This window comes from Hemibagrus wyckioides, linkage group LG20, assembly GCF_019097595.1.
Source record: "Hemibagrus wyckioides isolate EC202008001 linkage group LG20, SWU_Hwy_1.0, whole genome shotgun sequence".
Classification (NCBI taxonomy): domain Eukaryota; kingdom Metazoa; phylum Chordata; class Actinopteri; order Siluriformes; family Bagridae; genus Hemibagrus; species Hemibagrus wyckioides.
Window position 1 is genome coordinate 9575553 of NC_080729.1, and position 13464 is coordinate 9589016.

General features: G+C 37.9%; 1 protein-coding gene across 2 annotated transcripts in view; it reads left to right on the top strand.

Annotated features, from left to right (window-relative positions):
- esyt2a (extended synaptotagmin-like protein 2a) overlaps positions 1-13045 on the top strand; it is a 36393-nt gene extending 23348 nt beyond the window's left edge. The window contains exons 10-23 of one of the 2 annotated variants that reach the window (XM_058418365.1): positions 226-308; positions 1191-1239; positions 1562-1651; positions 2385-2480; positions 3975-4076; positions 6494-6568; positions 7683-7769; positions 9539-9688; positions 9823-10214; positions 10367-10465; positions 11040-11171; positions 11293-11398; positions 11620-11669; positions 11746-13045. In XM_058418365.1, coding sequence (XP_058274348.1) covers positions 226-308; positions 1191-1239; positions 1562-1651; positions 2385-2480; positions 3975-4076; positions 6494-6568; positions 7683-7769; positions 9539-9688; positions 9823-10214; positions 10367-10465; positions 11040-11171; positions 11293-11398; positions 11620-11669; positions 11746-11788 — 1554 coding nt within the window. In that variant the 3' untranslated portion in view covers positions 11789-13045. The remainder of the gene's footprint in view (positions 1-225; positions 309-1190; positions 1240-1561; positions 1652-2384; positions 2481-3974; positions 4077-6493; positions 6569-7682; positions 7770-9538; positions 9689-9822; positions 10215-10366; positions 10466-11039; positions 11172-11292; positions 11399-11619; positions 11670-11745) is intronic. The other variant, XM_058418366.1, reaches the window with a different exon arrangement.
- Positions 13046-13464: the final 419 nt, after the last annotated feature.

Sequence of the window (13464 nt, forward strand, 5' to 3'; positions counted from 1 at the left end):
TGTCATGTCTTATAGTTTTTAACCATCGATCACCTGAGTTGTTAGTGGTAGATATAATAAAGGAGTTAGCTGAAGATTCCACACAAATGTATGGGTAATGCATACTGCAAGAGTACATTGATAGATTTGGACTGTAAATATTTAAGCAGTGTGTTGTGGCAGTAGTGTATTGTCAGGAAATATAGGAAATCTTATCTCTGAGGTGTGTGTGTGTGTGTATTACAGGCACTGGTGTATGATAATTCAGGACAGTTTTTGGAAATTGAGTTGTTTGATGAAGACCCTGATGAAGATGACTTCCTTGGCAGGTAATGTTTCTGTAAGGTTATTGATTTAGTCATATAGAAGATGACAACAAAGAGGCTAGTGATATTGGATGTGGCTATTTCAACCATGACATACATCATCACAGTATAACACCCAAGTTAGTTAAACTTCAGGGATATCAGTCTCTAGTTAGGAAGCATAAGTGGTGTGAATCACTTTCACCTGTTGTGACAACAGGTGCACCAGAGAGGCAACAGCAAGACAACCCCCCCAACAGGGAATGGTTTTACAGATGGTGGCTAAAGACAATTTGTCTCTCATTATCCTTCCTGATTGATTTGTCTCTAGTTTTTCTACTTTGTTAAGGTCCTACTCACTACTTGTAGCATGATGCAGTATCAGTCAGGTTGCACAGGTAGTCCAGCTCCTACACGGCACATGCTAGCCAATAGTACCTTTGTTGCTATTAGGTACCAGGATGAAATCCTCAGAGCCATGGTCAGACCTTACTCTGGTGCATTGGGCATATGGACGTCTGAGTCCATAACACATCTGCTTATGACTTGTTCTGAAGTATCAGTGAAACATTGGAAAATCTCAGTTTACGTGAAATCGAGGAAGCTTTTCATGCTATGCAGTCACCTGACCAGACTGTCACTGATAGGCTACTATGCTGGGCTCCACTGACACGACAGTCTCTAACATAATTTCTTACCATTGTGTGTGTTTTTTCCTACAACTGTGCTCAGTTCAAATAAATTTAAAATATTTTTCTTAATACATGTGTTAACTGCAAATAATGACATGGATGCCAAAAATAAAACCTTATATTCAAAGTTTTTTAGTATTTTTTTTTTAAAGTTAGCTTAGTATAATCTGCTTATTTTAACTTGTGATTTAAGAAGATTTCTTTTTGCTTCCAGGATTTCAGTTGACCTGAATGAGTTAGAGAAGGAGCAGAAAGTTGATGAGGTAAAACCTTTTTTTTTTTTAACATATTTAACTTCATTTATTCTTGTTTTTCTTGAGTAATATTTAGAACATAGGGATTTTATGCCAACTGAAACTGATCCCTTATAGTTTTGGAAACTAAAGTACCATTAAAATGAAAAAATAAATGGGCCAAATTCAATAATCATAGTTCACAAGGCTTTTTAAGCATGCAGTCCTGTTGTTGATTTTGGAATGTAGAATTTGCAAATCCCAGAGTATCACATGGGAAAATGATGTGATTTATAATCAAAGTTATAATCAAAACTGTATATCTTCTTTTTATGTGGATGTGTATATATAGTGGCTTGTGCTGGATGAGGTGGCATCAGGAAAACTACACTTAAAGCTAGAGTGGCTCTCACCTCTCGCTACACCAGAGAAACTGGATCAGGTAACACCTACAGTTACTGGATAGATCCTGTGTCTACCCTGACCCTGACCTTTCAGGTTATTGAATATAATTGAATGAAAAGAAAGGTAATAAGAGGCTGAGTGTTTGATGTGGCTGACTGAATACAGACCAAATCTGTTTATATTCATCACACAGTTGTTTTTGAACATATCACCTGTAGCTTTATCATAGTAGGTGCATAACTTGAGCCACAAATGTGGAGACTGTGAATTGGAGAGAAATTTTTATTTGGATTTTTCTGTAAGTTTGCCTCTAGTTGTCATGCCAAGGGTCGTCATTGTGGTACAAGCTATTATTATTATTATTATTATTATTATTATTATTTATTTATTTATTTATTTTATTTTATTTTTTTTTAAATATATGATGGTCCACTCACAAGATCTTCTGTGACCTGTGAAGTATCAGTAAAATGAAACTACTTCACCCTCAGCAACTTAATACACTTTTGCTAAAGCCACAATTTAATAAATTGTTTTTTTTATAATCTTCCAGGTAATTTATTAAAGTAAATTAGTAACACACAAAAAAACACAAGTACTGAATCATTTGGAGTTTTGCTTGATGACCTGTAAGAAATAGAAGAATGTACACACTGTGTGTGTGTGTGTGTGTGTGTGTTTGTTTGTGTGTGTCCATTTTAGCTGGTGACTTAGTTGATGTTGAGCAAGTATGTGCTTGTTGCAGGTGTTGAACATGTTTGATGTTGCAGGTATTGAGCAGTATCAGGGCGGATAAAGGCCAAGCGAATGATGGTCTCTCCTCAGCACTACTGCTTGTACACCTAGATTCAGCCAAGAACCTGCCTGTAAGTTCTGACACACACATAAACATGCATACATATTCGTATATATATATATACACTATATTGCCAAAAGTATTCGCTCACCCATCCAAATAATCAGAATCAGGTGTTCCAATCACTTCCATGGCCACAGGTGTATAAAATCAAGCACCTAGGCATGCAGACTGTTTTTACAAACATTTGTGAAAGAATGGATCGCTCTCAGGAGCTCAGTGAATTCCAGCGTGGAACTGTGATAGGATGCCACCTGTGCAACAAATCTAGTCGTGAAATTTCCTCGCTCCTAAATATTCCACAGTCAACTGTCAGCTGTATTATAAGAATGTGGAAGTGTTTGGGAACGACAGCAACTCAGCCACGAAGTGGTAGGCCACGTAAACTGACAGAGCGGGGTCAGCGGATGCTGAGGCGCATAGTGCGAAGAGGTCGCCAACTTTCTGCAGAGTCAATCGCTACAGACCTCCAAACTTCATGTGGCCTTCAGATTAGCTCAAGAACAGTGCGCAGAGAGCTTCATGGAATGGGTTTCCATGGCCGATTAGCTGCATCCAAGCCATACATCACCAAGTGCAATGCAAAGCGTCGGATGCAGTGGTGTAAAGCACGCCGCCACTGGACTCTAGAGCAGTGGAGACGCGTTCTCTGGAGTGACGAATCGCGCTTCTCCATCTGGCAATCTGTTGGACGAGTCTGGGTTTGGCGGTTGCCAGGAGAACAGTACTTGTCTGACTGCATTGTGCCAAGTGTAAAGTTTGGTGGAGGGGGGATTATGGTGTGGGGTTGTTTTTCAGGAGCTGGGCTTGGCCCCTTAGTTCCAGTGAAAGGAACTCTGAATGCTTCAGCATACCAAGACATTTTGGACAATTCTATGCTCCCAACTTTGTGGGAACAGTTTGGAGCTGGCCCCTTCCTCTTCCAACATGACTGTGCACCAGTGACCAAAGCAATGTCCATAAAGACATGGATGACAGAGTCTGGTGTGGATGAACTTGACTGGCCTGCACAGAGTCCTGACCTCAACCCGATAGAACACCTTTGGGATGAATTAGAGCGGAGACTGTGAGCCAGGCCTTCTCGTCCAACATCAGTGTGTGACCTCACAAATGCGCTTCTGGAAGAATGGTCAAAAATTCCCATAAACACACTCCTAAACCTCGTGGACAGCCTTCCCAGAAGAGTTGAAGCTGTTATAGCTGCAAAGGGTGGACCAACGTCATATTGAACCCTATGGATTAGGAATGGGATGTCACTTAAGTTCATATGCAAGTCAAGGCAGGTGAGCGAATACTTTTGGCAATATAGTGTATATATATATATGTGTGTGCGCGTACCTTTTGTTCTTGCCATGGTTCCTCTCTTTTATATGGTTTCTCCCTTTTGGTAATTCTTTTCCTACATGTCTTGTCATTCCTATATTTCTGATCCCTTATATCCAGTGTCAGCTTCTGCCTCTTTCTTTTCCTCCCTTGCTCTCGCATGATGTTTCTTGTGGTGAAGAGTGTGTTTGAAGGCAATCTGTCCGGTGGCTGTCTGAAGGAGCGTCGCTCTGCTGGGTTCGTGTTCTGTGAGAACACAGCAACACTATACAGGACTCTGTTTGTGAGTCTTTGCCTCTGCTTGTGCTTGTTTATCTTTGCACTTCTGTATGCTTTTCTTTGCTTGTATTTTGAGAGCGTTTCCTTGTAAATGTTTCCTGATGACTTTTGATTTCCACGGGACTTTGGCACTTTGTCTGTGTGCTTGTTTTTTAGTAGTAGTGTTGCCACAAACCTTTTCTAAGAGTTTTCTTGGAACAGAAATGCTGGTGTTGAAATAGTGTCTGTAAAGCCAATTAACTCTGCTCGCATACAAAATGTACTTGATCTGCTAATACTGTCATTCAGATCCACAAAATAACACATCTCTTTTTCATGTTTGCCTTCATGAACTGCAACTGCATCTAAATAGCCATTATATTCATTATACTCATGATTTATACACGTGGCAAGTTTTAGTTTAGACCTTTCATTCCTGCTATTAGGAACAGTGAAGTCTTTAAAGTGAGAAAATCACTGTGATTTAATGTAAATGCCTGTTTTCAAAACAGTATAAAATGAACAAGTAGTTGGATTCTCTTTTTGTCAGAGATTAAATTACCAGTTCTATCCTGTTAACAACGACGTACTGGACTTTGATGTGGGTGTTTGTGACAATGCATAACATGCTGTCCTCAGTGGCTTGTGACCCCATGGTGTTGATTAATTGTTGATTTAATAGTTTTGATTAATTGACACCATGGTGTTGATTAATTGTTAATAGTTTTGATTAATTGACACCATGGTGTTGATTAATTGATTAAGGATTAATAGTCTTTAAGTGTCTTGCTTGCTGCCTTGTTTTCTATGCTGTTGGTAAAGGATCTTATTACACACCAATTTGATATTTATCAATGTAGCTATAAGAACATGATTTGAGAGGGATGTGTGTGTGCCCTCACCCAGGGTGGATAGAGCAGATAAGCGGTACAGACAATGGAAAAAAGTTTAAAATGAAATGAATATTTATCCTTAACTTTTATCCCTAATGAGCAAGCCTGAGGCAACTGTAGCAAGAAAAACTTATTGTAATGAAAATTACAAAAAACTTTTGTCAGAAATCTAATGCCCCTCTTTTCCTCTTTTCCTGCTTATTTACACCGGCTAATACACTGGGAGTTATGGGGCATGTAGGGCAATTACAGATACCTGTATGATGTCTTTAAAAATTGTCCACATGGAGGCAGCACTCTAAACATTCTGTGGCTCAGTGCATTCCTACTACAGAATACACTTTTGCTAGGCATCTTTTTGTCTTCAAGATTCAAAGAACTTTATTAATCCCAGGGGAAATTGCTTTGCCATGTAATAGTTGCTGTAATAAAAGTGGAAGAGAGAAAGAAAGAAATATATACTATATACAAGGAGAAAACTGAAAAAGTAAAGAAGGAAAGGTAAGAAGAAAGCAACAACAAAAAAAAACCCAAGTGTTAAGAAATCGTAAAATAAAATAAATAAGTACAGATACTGTACAAATAATAGTGTAGAACTGTTATATTGTACACAGGGAATGTAAATTGGTGAGGTTAATTTTTTAATAGGTAATAATGGTGAAACTGTATTGTGCATGAAAGGCCCGTAATTACCATTGCACCCATTATTGAGTGTCTTCAGACACACTCTGTGAACCTGTATGCTGCTTTTCAATTTGCAATGAATACAAACCCAATTTTTCCAAATAATAATTCAATATGTGCAACCAATGACAAGCCTGCCAGCTTTTATCCCATTATGATAAAATGTTAGACTGTTGCCAGTTTGATGAATATTAATAATACTTAAACAAATAACGATATCACAAATAGATTAAGAAACAGAAACACTAAAGTCAGGAATAAAAAAACAAGAACTTGGGCAAGGCTGGGTACAATAAACATGCTGACATCAACAGAAGCTAGACAAAGACAAAGAAGTGAAATAAAGGAGCTGAAATCAGGTAGCTAACCACAGGACACAGAGCTGAGTTTAATAAACAGGGGAAACGAAAACTGAAGGAGATTTCAACTACAATGTGCAAGGTTGCCCTCTGGTGGTCTGGCTTGGAAATGTCCAAAGTATCCATGACAACCAGCTCTGATGGACAATTAAAACACTTGGAGGCCCAAGTACTTTCCTTCATGTCAGGGAAACCGGCAAAATCTAAAGCATCCATGTCTCTGATAAATCAGAACATGAGCATGCAGCTTGGTTGGTTTGTTTGTTTGTTTTTGGTAAAACTATTTTTTGTGGTTGTTTTCTACATTTATGTTAGGTTACTGTTAAAGCTGTTAAATGTGAGTTTAAATGACTTGTTTAATGTTTTTTACAAAATATATTCCAGCAAATATTTCATTTTGTTCTGTTTGTTTATGACGATTAAAATTGTGCCAATTAATATGTAAAGTAATGTCATTTCATGAAATGCTAATCACTGAAACTTGTTACATCCTCGTCCTTCTGTAGTCTGCGAAGAAGGTCACCAGTGATCCCAGTCCCTTGGTCCAGTTTAAAGTTGGACACACAGTTTTCGAGAGTAAGGTGAGAGTAAAGTGCATACTTGCACAGTATTGTTGACTGTGTTCATCATTTGTGGTTTTATATTTATTCCTGTACACAGCAAAACTGTTAGATTTATTTACATGTACATTCATGAATCAGTTGCATTTCATCTATATTACATATAGCTCAAGTAAAAAAAAATCTTTTTTTATTCTTTCCTGAACAGTTGGTGTATTCATTCCGAATGTATTTAGTCATTTACTGATTTCTAATTTTACTCGCACAGATCTCTGCACAGCTTACAGGCTTTTAAAGGGCTGTATCTTATTTACTCAAGCACTGTGTAGTCATCATTGTGCACAAGATGTGCTCAACTATTGTAACATATGAATAGTACCGCCATATTAAAGTCACATTAAGTGAAAGTATTGCTGTAGACTTCTAAAGACTTTTAAATGTTTAAGAACAGAAACAGACTCATGCATGAGAATAAAACTGAAAAATCCTAGAGCTTAACATTTGTATTTGTGTGCTATGAAGGGCTTTATTGAGCTGTTGTCATAAAATAATGTTGAGACTGCTGTAATCTAGACACTGTGAATTCCATCCCTATCACCACAATAGCCAATAATGACCCTTTTGAAAAGATGTGTCCTTGACTACATTATGCATCAGTATCAGATATCAGAACACAGTGAAGGATCACTAAAAAGCCCAGATATATTGTGTGCATACAATGGTAATAGATGAGTGACAACATCAGGAATCAAAAACGGAGAGAACAGCCTAAACTTTTTCCATTTTGTTGACTGAGATTTGAGGAAGTAATTAAAAGCATTTCAGTCAGTTTTTGTACAACAGCATTACATAATTTTAGGAATGGAATTGAAGTATTCAGTTAGGTAAATATAAATGTTTTCTCAGGATGAAATGATCAGTTATTACATTATTAGTCTTCTCAGTAAATGTAGTACTAACTGATGCCTAATGTTGGGGTGACAGCTAGCTATGAGAGCTCAGTCACACCAACTGCAGCTGTGAGAAAGCAGTCAGGAATGTCACTAATATTTCTGTCATCTGAAATCTTCAGTGTCTTCAGTGTGATATATTGAGTTATATTGATGTGTTTTTGTTTGTTTTTTTCTTTTACTAGACACGTTATAAAACCAATGAGCCTGTTTGGGAGGAGGCCTTCACATTCCTAATACATAACCCAAAGAGTCAAGACCTAGAAGTGGAGGTACACACGCCCACACACACACACACACACGTTATGTGTTGTGGCGGTCTGGGAAAACTGTGGAATATTGCTGTACCTGTACAACTTTGTTTTATGAAACCATCAACAGACAGGTTAACACAATAATGTCACAAAACAGTGAGTCTTAAACCTTGCAAGTTAAGTGAGACTACTGCACACAGTGAATATCAGGCTTAGACCATTTTTTTAAATAATAAAAAAAAAACATGCTATAGAAAGATGCATATGGCCCTAATCAATTCAGATTAAAGCCTGGATATATTGTGTGTATTTTATGTTTGTAATCAGATGCCAGCTGTCAAAATATCTGCAATGCCTGCAATCTGCACACTGGCATCATCATCTAAACCAAAAAGCACTTACACACTCTAGAACAGTAGAAGTGTTGAAAAATATTAAATTAATCAACGATGATGAGGCTAGATATAAGACTTCTTAAAGACAAACATCTGTATACCTACACATTCGTGCAGTTTTTAATCAGACAACCGTGTGGCAGCAGTGCACAGGATATGGGTCAGCAGCTTCAAGTTATTTTCACAGCAACCATCAGAATGTAGAGATGTGTGATCTCAGTGATTTTGACTGTGACATGATTGTTGGTGCCTGATGGGTATTGTTTGAATATTTCTGTAACTGCTGCTCTCCTGGTATTTTCACACAAACGCTCTATGGTGCAATAAATAACCATCCAGTGAGCAGCAGTTCTGCAAACATACCTTGTTGAAGAGAGAGAGGTCAGTGGAGAGGTACTTCAGACAAGGCTGTACAATTGTTTTGAGCAGAAAAGCATTTGAGACACAAAGATGGTAGGGTCAGAATTCCGCACCAACAGCATGAATCCAGGCTCACAACCTGCTTTGTGTCAGCAGTTCAGGCTGGTGGAGGTGGTGTGGGGAAAGTTTTCTGTTTCTACAACCTGTTTTGAGTATTGTTGCTGCTCATGTGCATCTCTTCAAGTCTACCAGCTTCTAATGGCTACTTCTAAAAAAGGATGATGCACAATGTCAAAAAGCAAAAGCTGTATCAAACTGATTTCCTGAACACAACAATGAACTCTTCAGGGGTTTTCCCAGTCCCCAGATCTGAATCCAATTGAACACCATTGAGATGTGATATAGAAAAAGGAGATTCCATGCATGAAAATACACCAGAAAAAGATCTGTCTGTGTCATGTAATCATGACAACATGGACCAAAATCTCAAAGTTTCCAAAACTGTCTTGAGAGCAACAGGAGACCCTACCCATTAGTAGGAGTATCTGTGTCCCTAATAAAGTGCTGAGTGAGTGTATTTGAGCAAAACAGTGTATTAAAAAAGTATATAGCTCATTTCTATTAATGTATAAATGCAGTTTGCCCTTCTATAAAAAAAAATGAACTGAATTATCTTGTGCTATTAAACACAGAATGGCTGCTGAAGGTTGATGGTAAAAAGTAGACAATGTTTTATGGTCATTATTAGAATTAATTTATTATTATTTGTCATTTATTTATTTATTATGTATTAAATTAAATGCAGATGTGTTTGTGTCTGTCAGTAGAGTTGAAATGTGAAAGGAATCTTGAACAGTATTTTCCTCCCTGTTCAGTTTTAGGAATAATTTGTCTTTAAAATGTTATACCTTTGCTTCTGGTTGAGCAAATGAGAAACCTCTTTCAGAATTTTGTGTAGTAACACATGTCAAAATAATATCATGTGCTGGGTGTTTCCAGGCATTAAACATCCCCTTATTCTTGTGGCTTTAGGTAAAAGACGAGAGACATGAGTGTACGTTGGGGACGTTTTCTCTCCCGTTGACTCAGCTGCTGCAGGCCGATCAGATGACTGTGAGTCAGAGATTCCCACTGAAGAGTGCAGGACCCAATGCTACTCTCAAAATGAAGATTGCTCTAAGGGTACACAGAAAAACTCATACCCATGAACACACATTATCACATTCCTAACATAAACTTGCAGTAAATAGTACTTTGTTTAGATTCAACAGATCAGCATTAATTGAAAATTTGTTTCTGGCGCATGTGTGTTCCAGGTTCTTAGTTTGGAAAGGTTGACAGTTTCAGATCAGCCATCATCTGTGCAGGTTCGCAGAAGTTCCAATGTCATTCCGAGTGCATCAAATTCGAAGAACACCCCTAAAACCTCAGGTTCTGGTGTCAGTTCCAAGCCTTCTTCACAGGTCCCACATGTTTCTGAACATCAGTCTGTCCCGGACCTCAAAGGGTTGAATGAGTCCGTCTCTAGCACTCCACTGGAGGACTCACCTATTCGACTCTCAGATGCAGGCAGGAGTACATCTAACTTGGCCATTTCAGGCTCCCAGATGAACCTGAACAGCAAAGAGCCAACACCGAGCATCGCCTCTGATATCTCGCACCCATATGCTTCCCAGGAGCTACAGCAGAGAATTAAAGATCTGCAGAAGTAAAGGACCCATCACACACACACACACACACACACACACACTTGATCTATGAGGATCTATCTCTGGGATCATTCTTTTTTCCTGATTATAATGTGAACATGGGGAAATTGATACTACAGTAAATAGTAAATAATAATATGTGTGTTTACAGTGGTTCCACTCCTGGTCATTTTCCCCTGGGAGAGATTGAGCTGACAATAAGACACAGCTCCCAACGGAACAAACTTATAGTAGTGGTACACCGCTGCAGGTAACCCAACAGTCCACATGCATGCATGTATACACAAGTCCAAAGGGCCAATTCATAGTACTGATAAACAACTAAAGGCATTTAGGTCACCAGCTACATGTGAAAGTGAGCCAAAGTTGAAGTGCCAGAAAGTAAACTGTAACAGACAGAGGAGTAAATGTGTAATATGACGTTCAAAAAGCACACATGGGTGTGATGGTCTACAGACTTTTGACCAAATTGTATTCATTTATCTGCTATGGATAGTCTGCTGTAATACTTTGTTGGGTCCACTTGTTGAAGACCCTTGCTATAGACAAATTCATAAACACACACACAGCCTTAAACATTGTTGCACAAAAATACACACAAACTGTTATGGTCCGCATGCATTCAAAGAAACATGAGTTAACTCCTAGTGATGATCCCATTCTTATTTCATCTTATTCAGCTAATCAGGAGAATGGAAATATATTAGTGCCACATGGTTTTATTAGTAGGGATGCAACCCTATTTAGTGTGATGGTGAATATTCATTTATAGAGTTTGACATTGTCATGCAGCCTATTTGACCTGTTTCTGTGTCTGTCTGTAGGAATCTGATATCATTCACAGATAGCGGTTCTGACCCTTACGTGCGTATGTATCTGCTCCCGGATAAGCGACGATCTGGACGTAGAAAAACAAACATGATCAAGAAAAACCTCAACCCAATCTATGACCAAACGTAATCCTCATTTTTCCCTCACCTCTTCATTATCTTTTTTAATCTTTCTCTTTTTTTGTGATTTAATTAACAAGTTTGAAACTTGTGGGTTTTATATGTACATGGCTATGTATTTGTGTAGATTTGAGTTCAGTGTGTCACTGGTGGAGTTACACAGGAGAACGTTGGATGTAGCAGTGAAAAATGGAGGAGGACTTCTGTCTAAACACAAGGGTCTTCTGGGCAAGGTGAGGGAGAGAAGAAAACAGATGATGTTGACTGATTAGTAAAGCTGTTTTGTATTTCAGAAGAATCTCATGAAAATTAAACGTTTAAGACGGTGAAATTTAAGACAAATATAAAAACACTAGTATTTAAAAAGTTCTTTGAAAACAACATTAACAATTGTAATTTAGGCATTATGAAATGATTACTATGCAGTTTACCTGAGATTTTTTGCATGTCTCAGGTGATGGTGGATTTGACATCAGAGGACATATCAAAGAGCTGGACACAATGGTGAGTCATTCTTGAATATTGTTTGTGCAAACCCTTTAAAATCACTTTGTTCTGATCATCATTTTCTTTTCGGTAGGTATGAACTGAGCGAGGATGGACTGAGAAAACCATCTGTTTAATCCGAACGCTCAGTTTCCATCTGCTGGCCAAAAATCAGGACTCCCTGCATGGATTCCCTGCACAGATGACAAATGTCAGCCATGTTTAAGTGTTGTAATTTTAATGAATGGACATTGTCTCTATATATAATATGTATAATATTCATTTTAATCAAGCTCGGTTTTATTTAGATGATCTGCCAAAAGAATATAATGCTTTAGATTTGATTTCAGAAATGCATCTGATGAGGTTACTTTATGGTCTCATGGTTTAATTTGTGCAATAGGACGTTTGTGTGTGTGTGTGTGTGTGTGTCCATCTTTATAAGAAAGATGGAAAATTAACAATTACAAATCAAATAAATATACAGAATATGACCTTTTTACTAGGAGTCACAGCCAGGTGTGTGTGTGTGTGTGTGTGTGTATATATATTCATGCATAAGTGTGCATTTAGTCCTAAACTAATAATGAACCTATACTGTGTACTAGACATGTATGACATTTTGCACTTGCAAATGTGTTTATTTGCTTTGGGTTTGGGGAGACGGAAGATAAAGTTTTGAGGGTTTTTTTTTGCTTTGTTTTAATATTTACAATGATGTATATGCTCACTGCTTACTTGCAAATGCCTTTATAAAATTTTGTAAGGCTTGTATAGATGCAAACCAAAGCATAGTCTCTCCTGCTGGTTACTGCTGTCCCTTTAAGTCCTCTGAACTGAACTTTGTAGGAGACAGGGACACATTCTAATTTTTTATTTTTTTCAGTAAGGAGGGGGGGGGGTTATCAGTAAAAATGACTAAACAGAGTGAAGTAATAACAAAATGCTGTTGACATGCTCCTGTGTGATGAGCTTTCCTTTCAGGGTTCTATGTTTGTGTATGTATATATTTTTCATGTGCCTTAGCCCTCCTTGGGTGTATCAAGGTATCAAGGGCAACTGCATGCCCCTGCAAATTTGTGACATCACAACACATATGCATTAACTAAATATTATTGCAAGCCATATCGTTAACAACACGTAAGTAGGTTATAGATTAGACAACACGTGAGGTCATCTGATGCATGTTTTGATTAGACAAATAATGCACATCATCATCAATTTTGTCAGTTTCATTGTTTATACACACCAAATCTATCACTAGTCACCGACTCATTAGCAGTTATCAGAAAGCTAGCAGCAAATCACCAAACATTAGCTAGATTCTGTAGACATGTGGCTCATACTGCAGCATTATTGAGACTGAGACTCAATAAACATAAAACTATTGTAAACCATTGTCTTGTCTTTAATCTGGGCTGAAACAATTCTCTAAGGCAGAGTGATCCAAAATTCCTTTGGAGCAACTGATATATCAGCATAATTTCAGAGTTCATTATAGATTTTACAGTAAATCCTTCCGGCCAAAGTCATCAAATGTTCAATGATTGAGACCCAAGTGCAAAACCAACATTCTAATATTTGAAACATTCTGATGTGGTGATCTGGCAGCACGAGGAGATGCTGTTTGCATGCTGTTTGAAATACTATTTTAGTTTGATGCCATGTATGTTCTAAATTTTTGAATGGTCTGTTTTAAGGTGTGTGATCACCACTATACCAGGGTGCTAATTTTGTAATTCTACATTATCTAGAGTGTAGCAGAACATTGACTCCAAGCATTCAGTTGCATGACCAACTGTGCTGTGGGGTT